Source organism: Schistocerca gregaria, chromosome X (genome assembly GCF_023897955.1).
Source record: "Schistocerca gregaria isolate iqSchGreg1 chromosome X, iqSchGreg1.2, whole genome shotgun sequence".
NCBI lineage: Eukaryota > Metazoa > Arthropoda > Insecta > Orthoptera > Acrididae > Schistocerca > Schistocerca gregaria.
The window spans coordinates 56,252,835-56,277,962 of record NC_064931.1 but is presented as its reverse complement, the minus strand read 5'-3'; the positions used below and the strand labels follow the sequence as shown (position 1 = coordinate 56,277,962).

The 25,128-nt window shown below is 42.0% G+C and overlaps 1 protein-coding gene across 2 annotated transcripts in view; it reads left to right on the top strand.

Moving 5' to 3' along the window:
- The window catches only part of LOC126299280 (cytokine receptor-like), a 431,253-nt gene that overhangs the window by 131,733 nt on the left and 274,392 nt on the right, over window positions 1-25,128 (top strand). For both annotated transcript variants that reach the window (XM_049991064.1, XM_049991063.1), the window contains one exon: window positions 5,313-5,427. In XM_049991064.1, the coding sequence (XP_049847021.1) occupies window positions 5,328-5,427 (100 nt within the window). In that variant the 5' untranslated portion in view covers window positions 5,313-5,327. The remainder of the gene's footprint in view (window positions 1-5,312; window positions 5,428-25,128) is intronic.

The following is a 25,128-nucleotide window of genomic DNA, read 5'->3' as shown; positions in this document are numbered from 1 at the left end:
TCTACGTCGTGTGTATTGTACGCCCCGTTTTGTTGCCCTTCGTGGCAAGCCATTCAGGGCTCACATTTCAGTAAGATAAACCGCCCACGGCAAGAGTTTCTGTATCTCGTCTTCGCGCTTGTTTAGAGCATTATTCGCAGGGACCTACAACCAGCTGGGGATTTTGACAATCTAACACGCCAATAAAACAGAATTTGGCACGGTATCCCTCAGAAGGACACCCAGCGACTTTGTCAATTAATGCCAAGCCGAATAAATGTTTCCATAAGAGCCTCAGGTTGACCAACGCGTTATTGATGTGGTCAGTTTGTGAAGCTCTTTCTCTCGAATATATGACCCAACTTTTCTGAAATTGTAATCATTTGTTTTTCTGTACATGTACCTCACATCTGCCAATTTCTGTCCCATTCGGATAATTCCTTTTTGGTGCGCCGTCCATTTATTTAATTGTCCTAGGGTCTACTCAGAAAATATCCCTGAACATTATCCTGAATATTATTTACACCGAAGTGCTGAAGGTACTCTATTAGGGTTGATTATAATATCAGCATTGTCAGGAAAAATAATAATTTCTGCTTCTTGGGTGAATAATAGGAACAAGAGCACCCAATATCGATCCCACTCCATCAATCAAGTAGTTACTCTTCCCCACTGTGAGAACTGTCCGCCCACGGTAGCTGAGTGGTCAGCGCGACAGAGCCCGGGTTCGATTCCCGGCTGGGTCGGAGATTTTCTCCGCTCAGGCACTGGGTGTTGTGTTGTCCTAATCATCATCATTTCATCCCCATTGACGCGCAAGTCGCCGAAGTGACGTCAAATTGAAAGACTTGCACCAGGCGAACGGTCTACCCGACGGGAGGCTCTCGTCACACGACATTTCATTTTCACTATGAGGACTCTACTTTGTGTTGTGCATTCCCTGGAATTCTTAATGTTATATTCTGGATTCTTGTAGTTATATATAGGATGAAAACCGATCACCAGTAATTTCTATGATGCAATAACATCTGATCTTCTCTAGCAGAATTCTGTGAAGTGCGCAATAAAATACGTTTCACAAAACACGCAAATCACCAGTTGTCGGTATATTGTCATATAAATTTTGTATAATCTTTTAACTTTATTTTATCCATTAGAAACTTTTACAACTTGTTTCGTGAAATGGAAAGTGGCTCGTCGCGTAGAGAGATAACTTTCAAATCGTACAGTTTTAGTACATACTTGGATGTAAGAAACTCGACTCTAGTACATTGTACTGGAAGTTTTACGAGTTTGTAGAATATCTTAAGACAGTACCAGCCGTAGGGCAGCAATGTTAGCGCAACTACACGAGACGGCAAATTTGAAGTGCGTCAGTACTGAGATCGCGGGGGCATTACCTATGTTACAGTCATCTACTTAACACATGCATGCTAACAACTAATCATGTTTCTTCGAAAAAGAGCAATAATTATAATGACAATTACTGTGGTAGCGAGATATAAACGAGGATCGCGATGAAGATATAATAAGGGATGTGATGAAATGAAAACATTAATCTACCGATACATTCATGAGCGTTTCGCAAATACAGTAATTTTATTCAAAGCAGGTATCACCCGATAAGACTTTGCTGCGATACGTGCATGAGCCAATCGATAAATAAACGTTTATTTTATCATGACTCCTTATATTACCATGATTATATCTAGCCACGAATGTACAACAATGATTATCATTTTTATTGTTGTTCCTTTCCTAAGAAACATGTTACATTGTAACGATACAAGTGTTTTGTTGAAGATTAGGAGAAAAAACAAAGATAATGGCGTGACTCGTGCATAGTGCGGCCAAACTTCTAGTCCGTCGCCTTAGGTGTCAACAGTCGGCGTTCTTGTAGGGTGTTCAACAGGCTCATAAAGCTTTGAACTTCTATTTCCAGAGCACGCTTGAAATACGCGCTGTACTAATGCAGCAACTGCTCTGTCTATGTTCTGTACGCGAGGGGAAGACGAGCAACATCGGCGACCTGTTGTGTTTACGCTCTCCTTGTGAGACTAACAAGGGACTAGTCCAATACATGTCTAAACATACCTTTAAATTTGTCACACAGGAAAAATACATCGAAAGTAAGGCACTGTAAAAATTTTAGCGTCTAAGGCGTACTACAAGTGTTTTTTGTAATATCAAAGTTGGTCATAGAACCGTTTATAGGAGCGGTCTGTAGAGCCCTTCCTGTCTACCTGCAGACGCACGGGTAGGAGAACGTAGCGCCAGGTGTGAGCACTTGAACCATTCCAAAAGTGTCTCAAAACCCCAATTTTTTGAATAACTCGCAGTTTATATCGACAGCAAAGCTATTACATGTGATATTGTTACACAAGTGACTAGCATAAGAACAATAATCAAGACAGTGTATGATGCTTCATTACAGACGTTTTCCCTCAACCATGACGTCCGCATCTCGAGGTCTAGGGGTTATGCACTATACCAGAACACACTGGTTTTTCCCTCACTCCACTGTATATTGCTTCACACCTCTTAGCTTACATCAGTGTTATTATTCTTTTCTTCCTACACCTTGTTCATAAAAACAAGAAATTGCTCGCCTTGTACGAGTATAATGTCTTGTGTTATTTTCACCGGAAGGATGGCATTTCTGTTGTATTTAAGTTTGTACCAATAAAGATCTTTTGTTCATTTATCCTGTCCCTGGTAAAAAAATCATAATAATAATAAGGGGATAGCCTTGCTGCCTATAGATAACGGGGTCTCGGGTTCCATTCCCGGCCGAGTTGCGGTTTTTTGTCTGCCCGGGGACTGTGTGTTTGTGTTGTCCTCATCATTTCTTCATCATTTGTGAGAGTGACTAGATTGAATTGTGAATAGAAAATGGACTGTGTAAAATTTAGGACTTTGTACGGGCGCTGATGACCGCGCAGTTGAGCGTTCCACAAACCAAACATTATCATTAGTCAGGACTCTGATTTGTTGACATGACATATTTCATAACAATTGCCGTAGCACAGGTCCTATGATAATAACGTGTATTTTCCTGACAATGAAACAGTTCCTTGATTACTCCGTGTGATCGTCACAAAAAAGTGAAATGTGGATGATAGAAACAAAAATTTTTCTTATACCAGGCACAGCTAATAAAAGAAAAATTAATGCATTGAAGTGTTTTACAGTAATTTGCTAGTTTTGTTTACACAGAATTGGGATGGAGTAAGAATGGTCGTGACCGTTGTTCTTCGTATTGTGCTGCACAACAGGCATACCTGATCAAATTTAAAAAATGTGGTGATGCAAACTGAAATGCGCAAATGACCGAAGATTAAGAATATTGCTCAGCTGATAGACATGAAATGACGAAGAACTGTCGGAAATTATGCTGTCTGAAAATTTTCTGAGAAATGCTTTACAGCGTCGCAAAAATTTCTTTATCGTGATCTAGATTCACACTATTAGTCCGGGTGGAATCCAAATTATATTAACAGTCCTTTTGACGGCATCCTAAAGATAAAGGTGTCATTATGTCCAAACCAAGAACCCAACAAAAGCAACCAATGAATTGTTTTCTGCAACTTGTCAGAGGACGTTTAGGATGTAATATTGAAAATTATTCTCTTCAGATTTTCCACATTTTGCTACAGCGATTGTAAGATTTTTGTAACTAAACAGTCCTTTTTTTTACATTTTTGTTTCTAATTAACTTTGTGGTTCCTGACTACAGATGTAAAGCTGCGTAAAGAGTGACTCACTGTTACTTATCACTAACATTGTTGTACATGAATGTGTCATAGCAATCATCAACTGCACAAGCGACCCTGCCTTTTTTCGCTCGATATGAGAAAGTGCAGTTTGCACACAGTTCTTGAACGGAACATGACTGACTGACTTTATGGAGAGCGTTTTAGGGGATAAAAAGAAGCTTCAGCCTCACGTCGGCTACATATATCTCTATAGTATTATCTGTTAATGACGTCTTATCTACACGTTTACTTGAAGTAAACTTCGTAATTTTGTGATTTCCTTTTCCATATAATTTTCCGAATCCATTTAACGAGGTCAGAGAAGCAAGGAAATCGGTAATGTTGATCTCATTTGCATTTTTGAGGGCCAGTCTCATAGAACTTCCTCTGTATTGGTGTACTCACTCCCACGAACAGTTCACAATTTTTCGAATACTTTTACTTTCACATTTTTGCGGGTTTAATTTTGGCGCATATTTCATACTTCGTGTAAGTCTTTCTTCCATTGATACAATTCAAGTTCAGATTTTACAAAACGAAAGTGGCTTTGTACTTTGCTTAACCTTTTACGTTTACTCCCTTCACCGTTTAACCAAAAAATTTACAGGCTATCCATTGTAACACTACACGATTTCTTTGGGCTAGGAACGTACTGGACGTTAATGAGCACAACAGTCATCATTCGACCCACACTTAAAGAAATCCTCGATTTCCGGTTTCTTCTAATATTTCTACGATTTCTAACAAAATTTCGACACATTTTGAATGTATGCCGAAGAAATTAACTGATAAAGAACACGTATGTAGGTCTTCAGGAGAAGTAGATGATTTCGACTGCATCTGCGAAAAGACAGATGCTGTTAGGAAGCATATACGAAGACACTACAAAGGAAATAATTTCAGTTTTATCTCGATTGCTAACAACTGTCCATACTGCAAAGACAACCGCTAATTAATATGGCTATTAAATGAGTTGAAAAGTCGAGCGAACAGCAACTGGGAACAACTGTGTTAGAAAAACTATCAACGGAAACTGAAATTTCTTTACAAATTACGACAATGCTGCGCAATGTCATCTGTTTACCGATCCACCTTCAACTGAGGCTATGCGTCTGCTGTGTTGCTCGTGAGCTGCACGCTGCAGATACTGTAGAGGTGTATATTTCTCCAACCGCCTAGAGAACTACAGATTTGGAAGTTTTCAACACGGTATAAAAATATTTGCAGTGTGTCTGAGAAGCTAAAATTCTGACACAGTGTTTCTTTCAGAATATTCTTTCTGTGTAAAAAAAATTCAGAGCAGGTTTCGAAATGTCAGATTGGACCGTCCCCTTGTCAGTGTATGTCGTTAATAGTGCTGCGGAGGAAATCCATCGAACTGGATTCGCTTTCGCCGGCTGAAGTGGCCGAGCGGTTCTAGGCGCTTCAGTCAGGAACTGCACGACCGCTACGGTCGCAGGTCCGAATCCTGTCTCGGGCACGGATGTGTGTGATGTCCATAGGTTTAAGTAGTTCTAAGTTCCTCAGATGTTAAGTCCCATAGTGGTGAGAGCCATTTGAACCATTTTTGATCCGCAGCATGCGGCGCCAGTGATGGCGCGGGCCTGGTTGCTGGTGGCGGCCCCCTGCCTCCTGCTCTGCGCCTCGCCCGCCCGGTGCCAGCCCTGCGTCCCGGGCGTCGACACTCCAGGAGGTACGTTGGAACATACAAACCTGATTGCCAGAGCATCTTTTACAGAAGCTCGAAATTTAGCGCCAACTTCAACGCGAGACGCTTATAACAGTTTCTGCAAGGAAACTTTGTCTCGAAACCTAGCAGAAAATCCCAAGAGATTCTGTGCGTATGTGGAGGAATGGTGATACTATCGAAGACAGTGCTGCCAAAGCAGAGTTACTAAACATAGCCCCCGAAATTCCTTCACCAAAGAAGACGAAATAAATATTCCAGGATTCGAATCGAGAACAGCTGCCAACATGAGTAACGTAGAAGTAGATATCCTCGGAATACTGATGCAGTTTAAGTCATTTAACAAAAGCAAGTCTTCCGATCCAGATTGAATACCAACTAGGTTCCCTTCAGAGCATGCCGATACAATAGCTCCGTGCTTAACAATGGTATACAACCGTCCGCTAGACGAAAGATCAGTACCTAAAGACCGGAAAGTTGCACATGTCATACCAATCTGCGAGAAAGGTAGCAGGAGTAATCCAGTAAATTACAGGCCCCATATCATTAACGTCGATATGCAGCAGGATTTTGCAACATATATTGTATTCGAACATTATGAACTATCTCGAAAAAACAAAACGGTCTATTGACACATAATCAATACGGATTTAGAAAACATCGTTCTTGTGAAAGACAACCAGTTCTATATTCGCATGGAATTTTGAGTGCTATTGACCAGGGTTTCCAATTGATTCTGTATTTATCGATTTCCGAAAGGTTTTTGACACTGTACCACACAAACTCCTTGTAGTGAAATTGCGTGCTTATGGAATATCGTCTCAGCTATGTGATTGGATTCGTGATTTCCTGTCAGAGAGGTCACAGTTCGTAGTAATTGATGGAAAGTCATCGAGTAAAACAGAAGTGATTTCTGGCGTTCCCCAAGGTAGTGATATAGGCCCTTTGCCTATATAAGCGATTTGGGAGACAATCAGAGCAGCTCTTTCAGGTTGTTTGCAGATGACGCTGTCGTTTATCGACTAGTAACGTCATCAGAGGATAAAAAAAATTGCAAAACCATTTAGAAAAGATATCTATATATTGTAAAAATTGGTAATTGGCCGTCAATAACGAAAAGTGTAAGGTCATCCACATGAGTCCTAAAAGGAATTCGTTAAACTTCGGTTACACTATAAATCAGTCAAATCTAAAGGCCGTTAATTCAATCAAATATCTAGGAATTACAATTACGAACAACTTAAACTGGAAGGAACACACAGAATATGTTGTGAGGAAGGCTAACGAAAGACTGCGTTTTATTGACGGGACACTTAGAAAATGTAACTGATCGACGAAGGAGACTGCTTACACTACGCTTTTCTGTCCTCTTTAAGAATACTGCTTCGCGCTGTGACAACCTTACCAGATAGGTATGACGGAGTACATCAAAAAAGTTGAAAGAAGGACAGCACGTTTTGTACTATCGCGAAATAGGGGAGAGAGTGTCACTGAAATGATACTGGGTTTAGGGTGGACATAATTAAAACAAAGGCGTTTTTCGTTGCAGCGGAATCTTGTCGTGAAGTTTCAATCACCAACTTTCTCCTTCGAACGCGAAAATATTTTGTTGACGCCGTCCTACATAGGAAGAAACGATCACCATAACAAAATAAGGAAAATCAGATCCCGCACGGAAATATATAGATGTTCGTTCTTCCGCGAGCTCTACGAGAATGGAATAACAGATAATTGTGCACGTGGTTCGATGAACCTTCTGCCAGGCACTTAAAAGTAACGCGCAGAGTATCCATGTGGATGTAGATGTAGATATTTATTGTATACTAACAATACAGAAACGTCTGTAACAAAATCCCCCCCGTATATCTTTTCGGATGGAAATGGACGTCAAAGAAAGACAATACGCCGATTATGTATTCAGATGCCCCATAAGCATCTTCATTCGAACCGAGGGAGGTGGTGCCATGGTTAGCACTGTGGACTCGTATTTGGGAGGACGGTAGTTCAAATCCGCTCCCGGGCATCCAGATTTAGGTTTTCCCTGATTTCTCTAAACTGTTCGATGCAAATTCCGGGACGGCTCCTTTGAAAGTGCCCGGCAAATTTCCTTCGCGATCTCTGACACAATCCGAGCTTGTGCTCCATCCCTTATGATCTCGATGTCGACTGGTCGTTATACCCGATGTTACTTCTTAGTTCGATACTGTGTAGCACTGCTGTAAAGTTAGTGCATGAATAGTCACACGTTAAAATAGTCGAGTTAGAGATATCGATGACGTATCTAAGGGTATTTTGTAAAACTGATCTTCCTCAATAATGCTGTAGCATACACTATTTCATAGACGGTATATGTACTATAACAACAGTTTTTTAAACACTGGTTGTATCATTTATGTTTGGAGATGTGAGAAATACTCACGAAGAGTAATAATAAGTTAAAAGTAAATTACCTCATATTGAACACCCTGGCCGCTACCTTCCAACGTGGCCACCACTCTTACAGACATGTAACGTGTGCAGTCGCAGTCCTGGCCCGTTAGTACCAGTACCACAGGAGACCGCATGTAAACAGCAGACATAAACAAAACTCGGTAGGCTGTTTTCAACAAACACTCACACAGCCTCCAAGGAATCGGGGAGTGCCACATCGCCGATTTGCAGAGCGTAGGTCTAAGTAAACAGTGCTGCAATCGCGATCATCACTTTTCTACGCTAAATCGCATCCTCTGAACGCTGCGCCAGTATCTATCCGTTCTCGGGTATTTAGGCCGCCTCCTGGTCAATATGCGCCCAGTGCACTCTCCATGCTCGACGCTGTCCGCATCTGCAGCCCATCAAACAGTCGTCTTCGCAAACGCCGTGAAAACCTGCCTTCGACCGCTCGCTGAAATTTCGTCAGCCTCTCTCGAGCGCCACGCTGAGCTGAAAACTGCGTCTGAGCTGTCCTCGAGATGTCAGAGCTGCGCTGGAATTCCGTCTCAATAGTGCCCGAGCCCACTGCCTCGTTGGACCGTATCGTTTATCTTGTGCAAACACCCGTTCTCCTCACCAGAAGCTACGCTGTACATGAACCTCGTCACCGTGCGCACCTTCCAGGCCACGTTAGGGACTTACTTCTCAACGTGTAACCTAATAATGTGGATACTCATCCTCAAAAACTGTGTGTTGAGTTCAGTTCCGTGCGACTGGTACGGTCGCAGGTTCGAATCCTGCCTCTGGAACGGATGTGTGTGACGTCCTTAGGTTAGTTAGGTTTAAGTAGTTTTAAGTTCTAGGGGACTGATGACCACAGCAGTTGAGTCCCATAGTGCTCAGAGCCATTTGAACCATTTTTTGAGTTCTGTTGCTTAGTTAATAAACAAACAGTTGTTATTGCTACCTGTGAATTTCAGTTGTCGTCTGTCACGTCCCTCGGTTACACACATTAAACTTGTCGCCTGTCAGAAGTAACTACAAAACATACACTGACGGACAAAAATCGCAACACCAAAAGTAATTGATATAGAGTAATGAGATTTCGGAGATACATTTGTCTAGGTAATATACAAGGTGTTCATTTTAATTGGAGACTTTGAAATATCTCGAAAACTACACATCAAATGAAAAAAGTTATGTTTCCAATTTGTTTGCGTCGGAGGCGGGAATCCAATGGTACAACACTTGAACCTCCACCTCAACTCATGCTTTGGTTGTGGGGGGACGGGGGTGGGAACTTTTGATCTTCAATGGGAACCATCGTTTTTTATTACAGATTACGATCCTATGGCAAAATCAACATACGTTTTATCTGAAGCATTTTCTTCGTTTCGCTGCAGATGGCGCTGTAAACGGAGGAACAGAAAGGTACACGACCGTAATTTACGACATACTACTCAATGGCCCATGAATATCCGAAGGCACGAGGGACCCCATCTCCATGCTGTGGAGTTCGGACAGACCAGTATTTCATACCTTATAACTGGAAACCCCATCCGCAACGTTGTATTTCTCCGACGTATCGAACAGGGGACTACTTGACATGGTATTGTCGCCATGGTTCGACGCAAACGCTACACTACTTTCGGAATTAGAGTAAGTGTTTAAACGTAGAACCGCCAGCGTCAGTATACTTAGTGATTCGCTTTTCAAATGACCGTACACAAGAGAGAAGCGTATCTGCAGGAATGTCAGCACAGATGCTTCTGCTGCGGTCGACCATGTCTTCAGTCGGTCGCTGTGGCCGAGCGGTTCTAGGCGCTTCAGTCTGGAATCGCGCTACCGCTACGGTCGCAGGTTCGAATCCTGCCTCGGGCATGGATGTGTGTGATGTCCCTAGGTTAGTTAGGTTTAAGTAGTTCTACGTTCAAGGGACTGATGACCTCAGATGTTAAGTCCCATAGTGCTCAGAACCATTTGAACCATTTGTTAGGAAGCCTTTTCTGAAGATATTGGTCCGGTGTGTAGCCTTGGACGAACTAGAAACAAGGATGGTAAACAGTTCAGACAAGAAGAGTGTAACAGCTTTTAAAATGTGGTTCTACAGAATAATGGTGAAAATTAGATGGTTCATCGAATAACCAATAAAGAAACACTGAATCCAAACTGAGGAGAAAAGAAATGTATATCTTCATACATACTTCGCAAGCCACCTCAGGTGCGTGGCGGATGGTACCCTGTACCATACTAGTCATTTCACTTCCTGTTCCACTCAAAAATAGAGCGAGAGAAAAACGACTATCTACATGCCTTCGTATGAGCCCTAATTTGTCTTATCTTATCTTCGTGGGCCTTACGCGCAATGTATGTTGGCAGCAGCAGTAGAATCGTGTAGTAGTCATCTTCAGTTGCCATTTCTCTAAATTTTCTCATTAGTGTTTCTCGAAAACAGCGTTGCCCTCTCCCCAGCGATTTCCATTTGAATTTCCGGATCATCTCCGTAACTCTTACGTGTTGTTCTAACCAGCCAGTAAGGCCGGCCGGTGTGGCCGGGCGGAATCGTACTGCTGCTACGGTCGCAGGTTCGAATCCTTAGATTAGTTAGGTTTAAGTAGTTCTAAGTCTAGGGGACTGATGACCTCAGATGTTATGTCCCTTAGTGCTTAGAGCTATTTGAACTAACATGGCGGCAACAAATAAAGCAGCCCACCTCTGAATCGCTTTGAAGTTTTCCTTCAACTCGACCTAGAACGGATCCCAAAGACTGAAGCAGCACTCAATAATAGGTCACACCAGCGTGCTATATGTGGTCTCCTTTACAGGTGAACCACTCTATCCTAAAATTCTCCCAATAAACCAAAGTCGACCATTCGCCTTCCCTACCACAGTTCAAAGTTACGCCCAGATATTTGAACGACTTAACTGTATCAAGCAGTACACTGCTAACGCTGTATTGGAGCATTAAACGTTTGTTTTTCGTACTCATCCGCATTAACTTACATTTTTCCACATTTAGGGCTAGCTCCCATTCATCAAACCAATTGGAAATTTTGTCTAAGTCGTCTTGTATCTTCTTACAGTCACTCAACTTCGACACCTTATCGTACGTACACTACGGCATCATCAGCAAACAACCGCAGATTGCTGTCCACCGTGTCCCCAAAATCATTTATGTTAGCAGAGAACAACAGCGGTCCTAGCACACTTCACTGGGGCACTCCTGACGATGCCCTTGTCTCTAATGAACGCTCGCCGTCGGGGACAACATACTGGGTTCTATTATTTATCTCTGAACTTATTCCATATCCTCGTACCTTCATTAACAGCCTGCAATGGGGCATCGTATCAAATGCTTTCCGGAAATTTATATACATAAACGATTTGGTGGACAGGGTGGGCAGCAATACACGGTTGCTTGCCGATGATACTGTGGTGTACGGTAAGATGTCGAATTTGAGTGACTGTAGGAAGATACAAGACGACTTAGACAAAATTTGCATTTAGTGTGATGAATGGGAGCTAGCCCTAAATCTGGAAAAATGTAAGTAAATGTGTATGAGTAGGAGAAACAAACGTTTATGTTCCGATACAGCATTAGCAGTGTACTGCTTGATACAGTCAAGCCGAGTAAATATCTGGGCGCAACTTTGAACTGTGGTAGGGAAGGCGAATGGTCGACTTCGGTTTATTGGGAGAATTTTAGGATAGAGTGGTTCACCTGTAAAGGATACCACATGTAGGACGCTGGTGCGACCTATTCTTGAGTACTGCTAGAGTGTCTAGTGTATTAAAACGACTTGACTGTGTCAAGCGAGCATTACAAATTTGTTCTTCCTACTCATCCGCATTAACTTATATTTTTTCACATTTAGAGATAGCTCCCATTCATCACATCAACTAGAAATCTTATCTAAGTCGTCTTCTATGTAGAGAACTACACCGCTCCTGTCACACTTCCTGGGGCGGTCTTTAGGATACCGGTGTCTCTGATGTACACTACCCGTTGAAGGCAACATGCTGGGTTCTGTCGAGCCACTCACATATCTGTCAACTTATTCCGTATGCTCGTACCTTCGTTAACAGTCTACGATATGGCGCCGTGTCAAATGCTTTCCGTAAATCTAGAAATATGGAATCTGCCTGCTGCCCTTCACCCATTGTGCACAGTGTATCATGCGAGAAAAGGGCAAGCTGAGTTTTGAACGAGCAATGCTTTCTATAACCATGCTGATTCGTGTACATAAGACTCTCAGTCTCAAGAAAATTTACGATCTTCGAACTGAGAATATGTTCAACGATTTTGCAGTAAACTGAAGTTAGGAATATTCGTCTGTAATTTTGGGTGTCCATTCTTTAACTCTTCTTATATACTGGAGTCACCTGTGCCTTTCTCCAGCCGCCTGGGACTTTGTGCTGCGCGAGAGATTCACGATTAATGCAGGCTAGGTAAGGGGTCAATACCGCAGAGTACTCTTTGTAAAATCGAACTGGGATTCCATCTGGACCTGGTGATTTATTTGTTTTCAAATATTTCAGTTTTTTCTCTACGTCAGGGATGCTTATTACTCAAATAATGGTTCAAATGATTCTAAGAACTATGAGACTTAACATCTGAGGTCACCAGTCCCCTATACTCAGAACTACTTAAACCTAAGGACATCACACACATCCATGGCCGACGCAGGATTCGACCCTGCGACCGTAGCAGCAGCGAGGTTCCGGACTAAAGCGCCTAGAACCGCTCGGCCACAACGGCCCGCTTTCTTATTACTATATCGTCCATACCGAAGTCTGCCCGACGGTCAGACGGTGACCTGCTTGCATGATTCTCCTGTGTGAACGACCACTTGAATGTGAAATTTTAAACTTCGGGTTTCGTTTTTCTGTCTCCAACTGCCACACCAGACAGATCAATAAGGGACTGAATGGAAGCATCAGACCTGCTTAGCGATTTTATATAGGACCAGAATTTTATCGGGTCCTCTGCCAGATCTTTTGCTAAGGTGTGGCGATGGGAGTTGTGTGCTTCGCGCTTAGATCTTTTCACAGATGCACGAATCGCTACTAACCTTCCATTGTCATTTGCGCGTTCTCTTTCTAACCGAGAGTGCGACAGCCCCTGCTTCCTAAGCATCTTCGAAATTTTGTTATTAAATGATGGTGGATCTTTTCCATCCTTTATCAACTTACTAGGCACATGACTCTCCAGACCATGATTTAGAATCTGCTTAAGCTCTGCCCATAATTCCTCTACATCCATCTTACTAGAACTAAGTGATGTTAATTCACTGTTTAAGTGAGATGCTAACAACTACGTACCTGCTCTATCTAGTAGAAACACTCCCCTAGCCTTCTTGACTGATTTATTAATTTACGCAATCATATTTGCTGTAATGACATCATGATGCTAAACCCCTTTTCTATACTGACATTGTCGATAAGGTCTGGCCTATTTGTAGCTACATGGTCTATGATAGTTCCACTGCGTGTGGGCTGCCGAGCTAGCTGCTCAAGACAGTTTTCAGGAAACGTGTTCAAAAATATATTGCATTGTGTCGACAGACATCCCAGTCTATACTCGGTAGGTTAAAGTCGCCTCCAACTAGTACTGCATTGTCAGGGTATTTACGCTCTACTGACCGTAGACTTTCTTTGAATGGCTCCAAAACTGTCACACTACTTGAGTAAAAGAAGACACAAATCAGAACACAGGGCACAGGTCACAGTAGATACGGACTCACCGGTCAACCAGAGTTGCTTTGTGTTGTAATCTGTCCCTTCCTTCCTAGCTACAGCTATTGTTCACAATGTGCAAAGTCTTTACTGAAGATTCCAGAAGAGTAAGATTACCATAAACTACTTGGTTTACTTATCTTTTCTTGCAGAATTGGCTCCAGTTTAGGGGTCTCATTCTTGAAGCTGAAATTCTCACATTTTAGGTCCTCGTCGTTAAATTTATCTAACATTATTTTGTCACATATTAGCATATCACACAGTCTTTTGAATTTTCACATTAACAAAGTCCAAATTACATTGTTCGCCGAAAATACAAAAATACGTCCGTCGACATCAGAAGCTTTCTCACTCTACGGTAATAACAATATTCCAAAGAGTTTACAATTTTTCTTCACAAATGAATTTCTATTAGTTTCGATTATTATTTCATAAATGAATCTAGAAATGAACGTAATAAACAGTACTAGCTTGCTTAATTAATAACAGAAAATTTAAGTGTGCCAAATAATTCGTAATTTCAAATGTTTCTAAAAAAATACTCATATAATTTTAACAGTGCATTCAGAACTAGTATTTATCGATTATAACATCCAAAATAATAATTCCTATTCATAAATTTTAGCTTGAAATGTAACATATTGTGTATGAAACTAAATGAAATTTTTCAGAAAAACGGCTGAGATAATACTGACCTATCCAAAATTCGACAAATATTATTGGTATCGACTACTTCTGTTGAGGAAAAGTAATGCTAGAAGAGAATGTCCCGTTACAGTGTCTACATCTACGTTTATACTCTGCAAACCAGTGTGAAGTGTGTGGCAGAGGGTACGTTCCACTATGCAAGTTAATAGTGTTTTTTCCTGTTTCATTCACATATGACCGTGGGAAGAATGATTGACTAAATGCCCCCGTGTGTGCTGCATTCAACCCAATCCTTTTCACACGATGCCTATGGGAGAGATACTTAGGGACTAGTATATTGCTACAGTCATCATTTAAAGCCGTTCCTTGAAACTTCATACGTAGGCTTTCTCAGGATAGTTTCCATATATCTTCAGGAGTCTGTCGGTTGAGTTTCTTCACCATGTCTGTGACACTAGCATGGATTGCAGGAGTGATTTGTAAACAATTTCCTTTGTAGATTGATTGTATTTCCTCAGTATTGTGTCATTAAACCGAAGGATACCGCCTTCATTACCACCGAATGAGCGTATGTGATCATTCCATTTCATATTCCTACTAAGTGTTACATCCAGGTATTTGTGTGGGTTGACTTATTCCAACCGTGCCGCAATTATACTATAGTCCCAGCATACTACGTTTTTTGTTTTGTTTTGGGAAGTTCACAATTTTATATTTCTGAACATTTAAAGCAAGTTGCCAATCTGTGCACCACATTGAAATCTTATCAAGATGTGACTGAATATTCATGTAGCTCCTTTCAAACAGTGCTTCATTATAAATAACTCTATCATCTGCAAAAATTGATATACAACATGAACCGCAAGGTTCCCTGCATACTTCTCTGCGGCATACCTAGTCTACCTGACTGCCTTGATCGAAAGTTTTTAGTATGTCACGTAAGAAAAGCGCGGGTTGGGCTTCACATTAATCATGCTTTCCATGCTGGTTGGCATGGAGGAGGTCTTCCTATTTGAGATGTCTCATTATCTTTGGGCTCAGAGTATGTTCCAAAATTCTACAATAAATCTATTTCAAGGCTATTGGACGGTAGTTTTATGGATCATTTCTACCACCCTTCTGTTCGAGGGATCTACTATAGATTATAGTTGAAAGGGGGCCTAACTTAGCCGGAGTTAACTTGCCTGGAGCTTCGTTCAGTTTTAATGATTTCAGCAGTTTATCAATACCAGTGACACAAATACTTATTTTACTGTGTTTCAATGGTACCAGGATTAATTTAGGGCACTTCATCTGGGTTTTCCTTTGTAAAGGAACATGAAGGAGCTACCCTCAATTTCAGTTTCTCTCTCATTCGCGAGTGATTGACACTAATTTTGGTGCCAGGAATAACCTCCACATACGACCGGACTTTCTTTCGGTTTTGTGAAATATTATTCGACAAAATTCTGCCATGGTAGTTACTGAAGCCCTGAAGCAATGCTGTCTTTATAGCAAAATGCGTTTCATTCAGCATCTCTTTATCCACAACCCTATGCTTTGTTTTATAACTAGTCTGCGGTAATCTCTTTTCTTTAGAGGTTTCTTTGCAGTGGCTGTAGACCATGGAGAGTCCCTCCCATTATGAACTGTTCTACGGGGTACATATCTATCCAGTACGTACTCAACTATTCTTTTAAACTTGAACTGTAGCACCTCTACGTGCTTCTCTCCTGCGCTAAAAGGTTCGAGTTCGTCACTGAGATGCGACGCTATTGCTTTTTTATCTAGTTCATGGAACATACATGTCTTTCTACTTGTTTTATTTGCCATTTCGACTTTGATAATTACTGTTGCCACAACCGTGTTGTGGTCACTGCGACCACCTTCGATGTGGACATCCTAAAAGAGGTCAAGTCTATTTGTTGCCATTAGATCTAATAATATTTCATTATGAGTGGGGTTCCGAACCATCTGGTCTAGGCACTTTGCAGAGAAGGCAGTGAGCAATGTTTCGTAGGATGTCTTGTCACTCCTACTACCAACAACACTGTAATTTTCCCAGTTGATTGTTGGATGATTAAGTTCCACCAATGATTCGGCATGACTGATGAACCTAAGTACAAGCAAACTAAGGTTTTCTCTAACGTTTTCCGTTGCAACAGCAGATGAGCCTGGCGGTCGACAGAAGGATCTAATTATCATTTTATGACCACCTGTGATATTGAGTCTTGCACAAACAGTCTCGCTTGCAGCTTCAGTTTTAGTTTCCGTTGGTTTGAATATCTTGTCCACTGCGGCAAATACACCACCACTATTTCCCATTAACTTATAATTTTGATGTTTGCTTAAATTTTCCCCAAAAATCTCACTGCTATCAATTTTAGGTTTAACCAGCTTTCAGTATCCAGTGTTATGTGAGCTTCATTGCTTTTCAGGAGCACTTCAAACTCTGGCACTTTGTTGCGAATATTTCGGCAGTTAACAGGTAGGACGTCAATACTCTCGCCAGTAGGGACATTCCTTTGGATCTGATACTTCGGAGCATCCTACAGCTGTTGTTATCAGGACTGGATGGAGAGTCATCTAATCTAAAAAAAAACCTTTTGTGCACCTCGCACTTAGTCACCCTAGTCACCCACCTGTGTAGGAGCCTCTGATGTGTAGTGCACATCTAACACCTTTAGAGGGACCCCACGGTTCTCAACCCCATGACGCAAGTCTAGGAAGTGGGAGAAAAGCTTGTCACATAACCTTCAAATTTTCTGGTACAGTCAGAATGAAGGGGCCACGATCACTTCTGCGGACAATGCTGCAAATTGTGAGGTTCGTTGAAACTCCATGCGCAAGGCTGGTCTTCTCAACCTTCTCTACCAGTCGCTAGGATGATCCAAGTATGGCCTCTGAGCACAAACGACAGGCATCGTAGTACCCCTGGGAGAAAGAACGTATTTATGAAAGAAAGAAATATTAATGTTTATTCTCAGAATGAGTCTTTCTTTCTACAATGGAGTGTTGCACTGTTTATAAATTGACACATTAAAACTTTACCGACGATTTTTCTTCGAAGCCGGGTCCGATACACAGTTTTAATTTTTCACGAAGTTTTATAGCACTACAAAGATTCATTTTAGAAAGATTCATTTTAATGAGACATCTTTCAGACTTAAATTTTGAACAATATTTTAGTGACAGGTAAAATAAAAAAGGCAGTAATTTATTTTTGGATAGATTATTTCAACAGAAGAACATTTTTACACCAAAGTGGGAATTTCTTAATCCGTTCAATGCAAGAATACGAGATGCACAGGCACTGCTTTACCCCTGCTTTACAAGTGACTTATATCCCTCCTAAAACCTCCTTTGGGGATCCAGATACGGAGAAGCTACATAACGGAACGTGGTGTTTCTAAGGATGGTTTTCGAGAGGCGTCAAGCAAATTTCATTGATTTTTATCCCATTAAAGGTTGCTGTAAGCGATAAATATCCTTTGAGGATTCTGCCTTGAACAAAACGCAATCTCTTGTTCTCTCATTATTCACACGTGTTTCGATTATGTTAGACTATCGTCAGGGGGTTATCTTAATTTGACTGTTAAATACCAGTACTGTTGGATAAAAAGGTAGTATTTTTGCACAATTGGTTTTCTGCTGCTAATAAGTATTGTTTGCATTGCAGTACTTTCCATAAAACTAAAATCTATACCTGCAATGCAACTAGTGGTGTTTGAGCCATCATTTCACTTTCTTCCTTATTTAACTAACTAACGCTATTTGCTTGTTACTACGTCTGCCAAACCACAAATTTAACAAAATGTAATCACCTTTTTGTTTGTTTTAGTATTTGTTGACTAAGAATCGTGTTACTTAAGATGTTATTCAAAAATCCGTGTCATAAAATGTTTTCAATTGTTACTTTTAACTTACTTTTGTCGTTAGTTTTAGTGGTTTTCACATTTGTTATCCCACATCTATAAATTACATTCCCAAAACGCATTGTTTCAGTGTTTATTAGACATTCATCTGCTACGCCATCTTGTTCTGTGTGTTCTGGGCGAACATTTAGAAATGTCTTTTGACACTATTCTTTGAGATGTGTGTGTGTGTGTGAGAGAGAGAGAGAGAGAGAGAGGGGGGGGGGGGGGAGAGGGGGTGGAGAGGAGGGTGGCTGAGAAAGTTTGTGCTTTTCCTTTGTGTTTTTTGATTTTATATCTTCCGACAGCTGTTTCAGAAAAAAGAACTGAGTTCCACTACAGAGTTCTGCACACACTTAGTATTTACTGTCCTTCTAGTACGACTTTTTGTAATGATGTTCATGTTCTTTAGCCTGATGTCCATGTGCGCGGGCTATTCTGCAAATGTGGAGTGACAGCTGTTACTTTTTAGTACCCTTGCATACCTTGTGGGTCTAATATCTAAATTCCTACAAGTCTGTCCAGTATAAATGGACTCAAAGTTTTTGCATATCAGCTGATAAATACTAAATACGTTGTTTTTTTCTGTATTAATATCTGTTGTAATACTTTTTTAGTATTAAGTACTTAGTTCTTCAGGACATTTTCAGTAATTGTTTTCTGACAATGTTGCCTACCCTTTGAGCAGCTTTCTTTTTATACGTGGGTGAGTACTATTAGTTTAATGTCATGTGTATGTCTTAATGGTTTATTTATGGGTTATCAGCAGAGTTGTTCTTTCCATTGTATGCACATAAAATGGAAATATCCACTTAGGTAAACACCTCTAGGTACACCATTAACCAATCACTCCGAGAAAACCTAGTGCATAAAATGGAAATGACAACTCAGCTGAACACAGTACTTATCAGTCAAGCCGATGAAACCTGAGGGATGTATACTTCTCGTTCAGGTTCATTTTGTGGGCACGAGTTTCGATGTTCCTGATTATGTATTTATTTTTATATTGCTGTGTAAAAATACCATATGTAATGTGCAAGGGAGACAGAAACATGCAGAACCAAATGTGCTGTTACGGTACAGTATACTTTTTTGTTGAAACAGTTTTGTGAATCTGATGACCATAATAATGTATTGTGACACAATCCTACTAAATTTTACAGAAAATAAAAAGAAACGCACTGAAAATGGTGTAGCAGCACCAAAACATATTTAGGTAAACAGATAAAAACAAAACGTTAATTTTTTCTCGAGGCAGAAGCCTACGCGTACATTTACTGACAGAGAATATAATGACACAAGTACTGATTTTTCTGAATAAAATTACTCCCAGAAGAATATCTATGTATGCAGCCTCGTATTGTCACAGAGAAGCAGCACATCACCAATAGGTTGCTTCTGTCATTTACTGCAATAGGTAGCATTAGTAGTGGAACAAGGCCGATGTGCCCCAACTTTCCATTATTGCCAAATTTATTCACGATGGCTGATCCAAAATAGTGGCGATAGGTATGGCAACATCGCAATGACATTATGGCAGGAAATTCAAATTTTGGTGAGAATATAGGTCAATTGGGCTACCTCCACTAACCTAACCCCCTCCCCTCCCCCATAAAATTGAGGAAAGTTCAAATTTTAGTGGGAAAGAAAAGGGCACTTGAGCTACCTCCACTAACCTAAGAAAGTGGTGCGAAAATAGGTCACTTAGGCTACCTCCACACCCCTCCTGCCGGAGGTTCGAGTTCTCACTCAGGCATGGGTGTTCATGTTGTTCTTAGCATAAGTTAGTTTAAGTAGTGTGTAAGTCTAGGGACTGATGATCTTAGCAGTTTGGTCCCTTAGAAATTCACACACATTTGAACATTTGCTACGTCCACTAATCTAAGTCATTCAACCACCACCTCTTCCTTGGAATTGGTGAGAAAAGGACTCAGCCTGAGCTTGGTTGCTGGATAGGATGGATTTAAGTCTTTATTTTTCATGCAGTCTTTATTTAAACAACTTGTCATAGGCATTAGCTCCATCCACTGTGTTCACTATGAGGTCTGGAATCCAACTGACCTAGTACACAGTACAGCCACCAGAGGAAGCTGTCGTCCCTCCCATGATGTAATCCAAGATGGTGGTCTGGGAGAAAATGTGAGGAACTAATAGGAGCTGTTAATCCAGTCATGTGTTACACTTCAGCCAGTAAAATGGCAGTATCTGGTAATGTCATTGGAGGGAGTATAGGACTGGCTCAGCAGCTCTGGGGCCTCAGTCTCACTCAGTCAGCCAGCAGCACCAGCAGAAGAAGAAGAACCAACAGGCCTCAACAGTAGTCGCAATCCAACACAGCCCTGCAGAACAGGAAGAAACAGAAAAGTAAGTACTCCCTATCATATCTTTGTCTATGGTTAGCATTATTATTATTAGTATTATTATTACTATTATTATTGGTTGTTTTCACATATTGGTCCATATTTAATGCTTCCTCAGCTTTGTTCAGCAGTAGCCTTAACGCGTCCATGCCCGCAGGGTCGAGCGCCAACATGCCGATCTCCGCTGTGTCCAGCACTGTAGCAACCTCAGCTGCCATCTTGTCGAGACCTGTACCGACCTCTGGACCTTCAGCAGCAACAACCTCCAGCAAGTCTCAATCTGTAGCGACCACGTGGGATCCTGTAGCGCAAATAGCCCACTTGTTAGAGCACGACAAGGAGTTGTTGCTGTCGGTCCCACTCATCGATTTGTGTGATGAGGAAAATCGAGCTGCTCCCAACACGTCGAGTGCTAATAGCGGTCCTAAACAACTGCTAGATGGAGGACAGTACTGGTCACCAAAATTAGACCCATCACAGAAGAACATCCCTGTGCTAGTGCAGGCACAGAGTGCAGATACAGTGGAGAAGAAGGCTTCAAGTGTACCCATGCTTTTCGGTTTTACATACAGTTTATCTACCAGTGAAACGGAACGTGTAAACATTGGTATATAAGCACATCAAGTCTGGGGCTTGCACGCCTGAATAGAAATTAGAAATGCATCAAAGGCTGTTAAAGGGCCAATTTCTGAGTTAGACTGCGACGAACTATGTCGTGCAGAGCGCTACATCAATCAGCACGTGAATACAGAGTATTATCCTACTCCTCCCTTCCCCCCCCCCCCTCCCCAGACCTTCATGTTACTGGTGTGTCACCATCTATGACCCTGCACTAATATTGGAACAACACCGATTGTACCCCAAAGTACCGTTATCCAAGATGGTGGTGATGACGTCAGCCAAGATGGCGGATTTTGGTGGGAAGTTTAAATTTTGGCGGGAAAGTGTCACGCCCCCCCTCCCCCAGAAAAATGGCGGGAAGTTCATATCCCACTATGATAATGCGTCACACCTAGGAAAATGGCGGGAAAAATGGACTTGTCTTTATTATGTAACCAATTTCAAACATGTGTATTCGCCATGAGCTCTAGAGCCTAACTGGCTTAGTTGCTATAGTCGCCAGCCGAGAGCGCCACCGTGACATCATCCAAGATGGCGGATTTTGGTGCAAAGTTTGCATTTTGGCGGGAAGAAAGTCAATTGTGCTACCTCCACTAACCTAACCCCCACCCACACCCCAGGAAATGACGGGAAGCTCAAATCCCAACATGATAATGCATCACACCAAGAAAAGTGGCGGGAAAAATGCATTTGTCTTTATTATTTAACCAGTTTCAAGCTTATGTGTTCGCCACTGAGTCTGGGTTGGTGCTGGCTTAGTTTATATCGTCGCAACCAGAGAGCACCACCGTGACATCAGATCATGATCAAAGTAACATTATTCAATATAGCTGCACCCAATGCGTTCACCGTGGGCTCCAGACCCCAACTGGCTTAGTTCATATCGGTGGCAACAGAGGGCGTTCTCCTGACATCAGATCATGTTGTAAGTACCGTTATTCAAGATGGCTACGCCTGATGTATCCACCACGAGTTCCAGAGCTCAAGTGGCTTAGTTCATATCGTGCCCACCAGAGGACGCCACCGCGACGTGGGATGATGACACAAGATCGTCTGCTCTCTCTCTCTCTCTCTCTCTCTCTCTCTCTCTCTCTCACGCACACGTGCTATAACCGGACACGGTGCTGCGGCGTCCGACCACTTACATCACACACCCTAGGCTGCCACCTCCATACACGCGCTGGACATAGTCTTCCGTAAATATGCTAACTAAAGTAACACCCACATCGTGCATCTAACCTATCAATTACCTAAGTACTTAATTCCACTTCAATTTTAATCATGTTCAATAATTCAATTTACAATTTCAGTATTCAATGATCAGAAGAGAAGTTCTACATTTTCCCACTATCAGCACGGTGTTCATTCATGATGTAGCATCCCCCACCCCTAGAATGCTGCACCAGTAGTCGCGTCACTCTACGTAAGGAAATTGTGGGAAACAAAGGACACTTCTACTAACCTCAGCCACCTGACCGCCACCTCCTCCAAGGAACCGGCACCAAGTATGAATTCTGGCAGTAAAGGAAGATCACTTGTGCTTTCGCTACCAACCTAAGAAAACTGTTGCAAACGAAGCACACCACCACCACTAACCTAACTCACCAGGCCTCTACCTCTTCCTAGGGGCGGGTGGTAAAAGAACTCAGCATGCACTAGGATGATGGAGAGAGGAAGCATTGTAATTTATTTATTTTGGAGCAATTTATTTAGCGATGGAGTATATTTATCACAGAACACACGCTCTCACAGGTCCCACAGCATACAGACCTGCATACTACTCCTACATAACTCATGTATAACGCTCTACACATGTTGTGGTTGGCAGGAGAGCCAACCGTGTTTTTCTACTGGAGGCCGAAATGCACGCGTCGCAGCTCGAGCAGGCTGGCGTGAGGTCTGGAACATGACAAGGGAATTAGAATTGAGAAAAACGGACGTAGTTGGTGGAATACTTAACTTTAATCCATTAATGCCGAACGTCGCTCTTTATGGTACATGATTCACAATATCAATAGTACGGATACTGGGGCCTTGCTAGGTCGTAGCAAATAACGTAGCTGAAGGCTATGCTAACTATCGTCTCGGCAAATGAGAGCTTAGAAGTCAGTGAACCATCGCTATCAAAGTCGGCTGTACAACTGGGGCGAGTGCTAGGAAGTCTCTCTAGACCTGCCGTGTGGCGGCGCTCGGTGTGCAATCACTGATAGTGGCGACACGCGGGTCCGACGTATACTACCGGACTGCGGCCGATTTAAAGGCTACCACCTAGCAAGTGTGGTGTCTGGCGGTGACACCACAACACACACATTAGCTAATTGTAAACCGTCAAAAAAAATGCATTGCACAGCCTACAGAAGTGCGAGCCACTCGTAAATAATGCAATAAATTTATATCAACAGAGCCAAACAACTCTTAAATTGTCAAAATAATAATCCATGTAAAAACCCTGCAAACATGCTTGCTGATCGTCAACTTTACAAATCATACACCAGTCTTTATTTAAAAAATTAGAGCCAGCACCACCGCCAAGTATATTCGCCACTGAGTCTATAGCTCAACTGACTTAGTTCATATCGATGCCGCTAGAGGACGCTGTAGTGACATCAGGTGATGACGCAAGTACCGTAATCTAAGATGGCGCCACCTAGTGTGTTCACCACAAGCTCCAGACCCCAACTGTCTTCGTACATTTCGTCGCCGCCAGAGGACGCCACCATGACACCAACTGCTGACGCAAGTACAGTTATCCATGATGGCGACAGTGTATTCTCCACGAGGTCTAGTACTCAGTACCACCATCAAAGAACGCTGCCATCCTTTTCGTTCAAATGGTTCAAATGGCTCTGAGCACTATGGGACTTAACTTCTCAGGAACATCACATTGCATACGCTGCAAATAAAGATCTCTCAACTCGTCACATTGCAGATAGAATTTTAGCTTATGAGGCTAAGGCGATAGGGAGAAGAAAGGATATTGGTATGGGTCAACGCATCGCAGCAATTGCAGTTGATAAAAACATGGGTGGAAAAATTAAGTTGGGTTTAGGAGTGATGAATTTCAAGTGAGTTGTGCATTAAACAAGAAGATGGAAAAGGGCGGGAGGCAGAGCTGTTTGAAGAACTGTGTCCTAAAAACTATGTATGCAGCTAAAAACGCACTGAAGCAGAAACGTGCAGCAAAAAGAAGAAGAGTATCGGTTAAAGCACCTCGCGGTCTACCAGTACCCAAGACGTCTGGCGGTTTTCCTCCATTACTCATCCCATCCCTCTCCGCGCTCTCGGCGGTAGGGTCCCTCGCTGATGGTGCTGCAGATATTGCTCGAACGGTCAAGAACGCTCAAAACTCCCAAGCGCAGTTAGAAGAGGCAAGAAGACATAACCGCATGATGGAAACCGCAGCCATCGTAAACGGACTATACTTGAAAACGTATAGGAAAGCGCTTGGTCTATTCATAAATAAAAAAAGCCCATTAGCGGTCCTACCAGATCGAACTCTCACAAATACTGATCTTCTTAAGTTTGTTAGAAACAAATTCAACAATCCAAGATTCTGTGGTGTGTTTATGCAGGATACATTACCAAAGACTATATAGAAAACTCGTGAATGTGGTGTTGTGAATTTAGATGTTGCTGGAGGCCCCAGCACCCACTGGGTGTCATATGTTATGTAAAATGTGGATACCCTCTACTATTTCGACCCATTTCCTGACCTGAAACCGCCAGAAAAATTACAACGATGCTTCACTCACAGAATACGTGTGTTCTTTAATTTTCGGCGCTATCAGGACTTTAATACACATCTCTGTGGACATCTATGCATCATTTTTCTCTTGACGTTTACAAAGAAGAAGAAGCATGCTATATCAGTTGAGGTGCAGATGCAATGTCGTACACTTTGACGTTAAAAGAACGATAATGTGCATTGTGTACTTTCTGCCAACTGATTTGAGCATTGGTGAATGGAGTATTGCATTGATTTGACTGGAGACGTACAACAGCATCCCAAATATCACCAAGACTAACAACAACTGCAT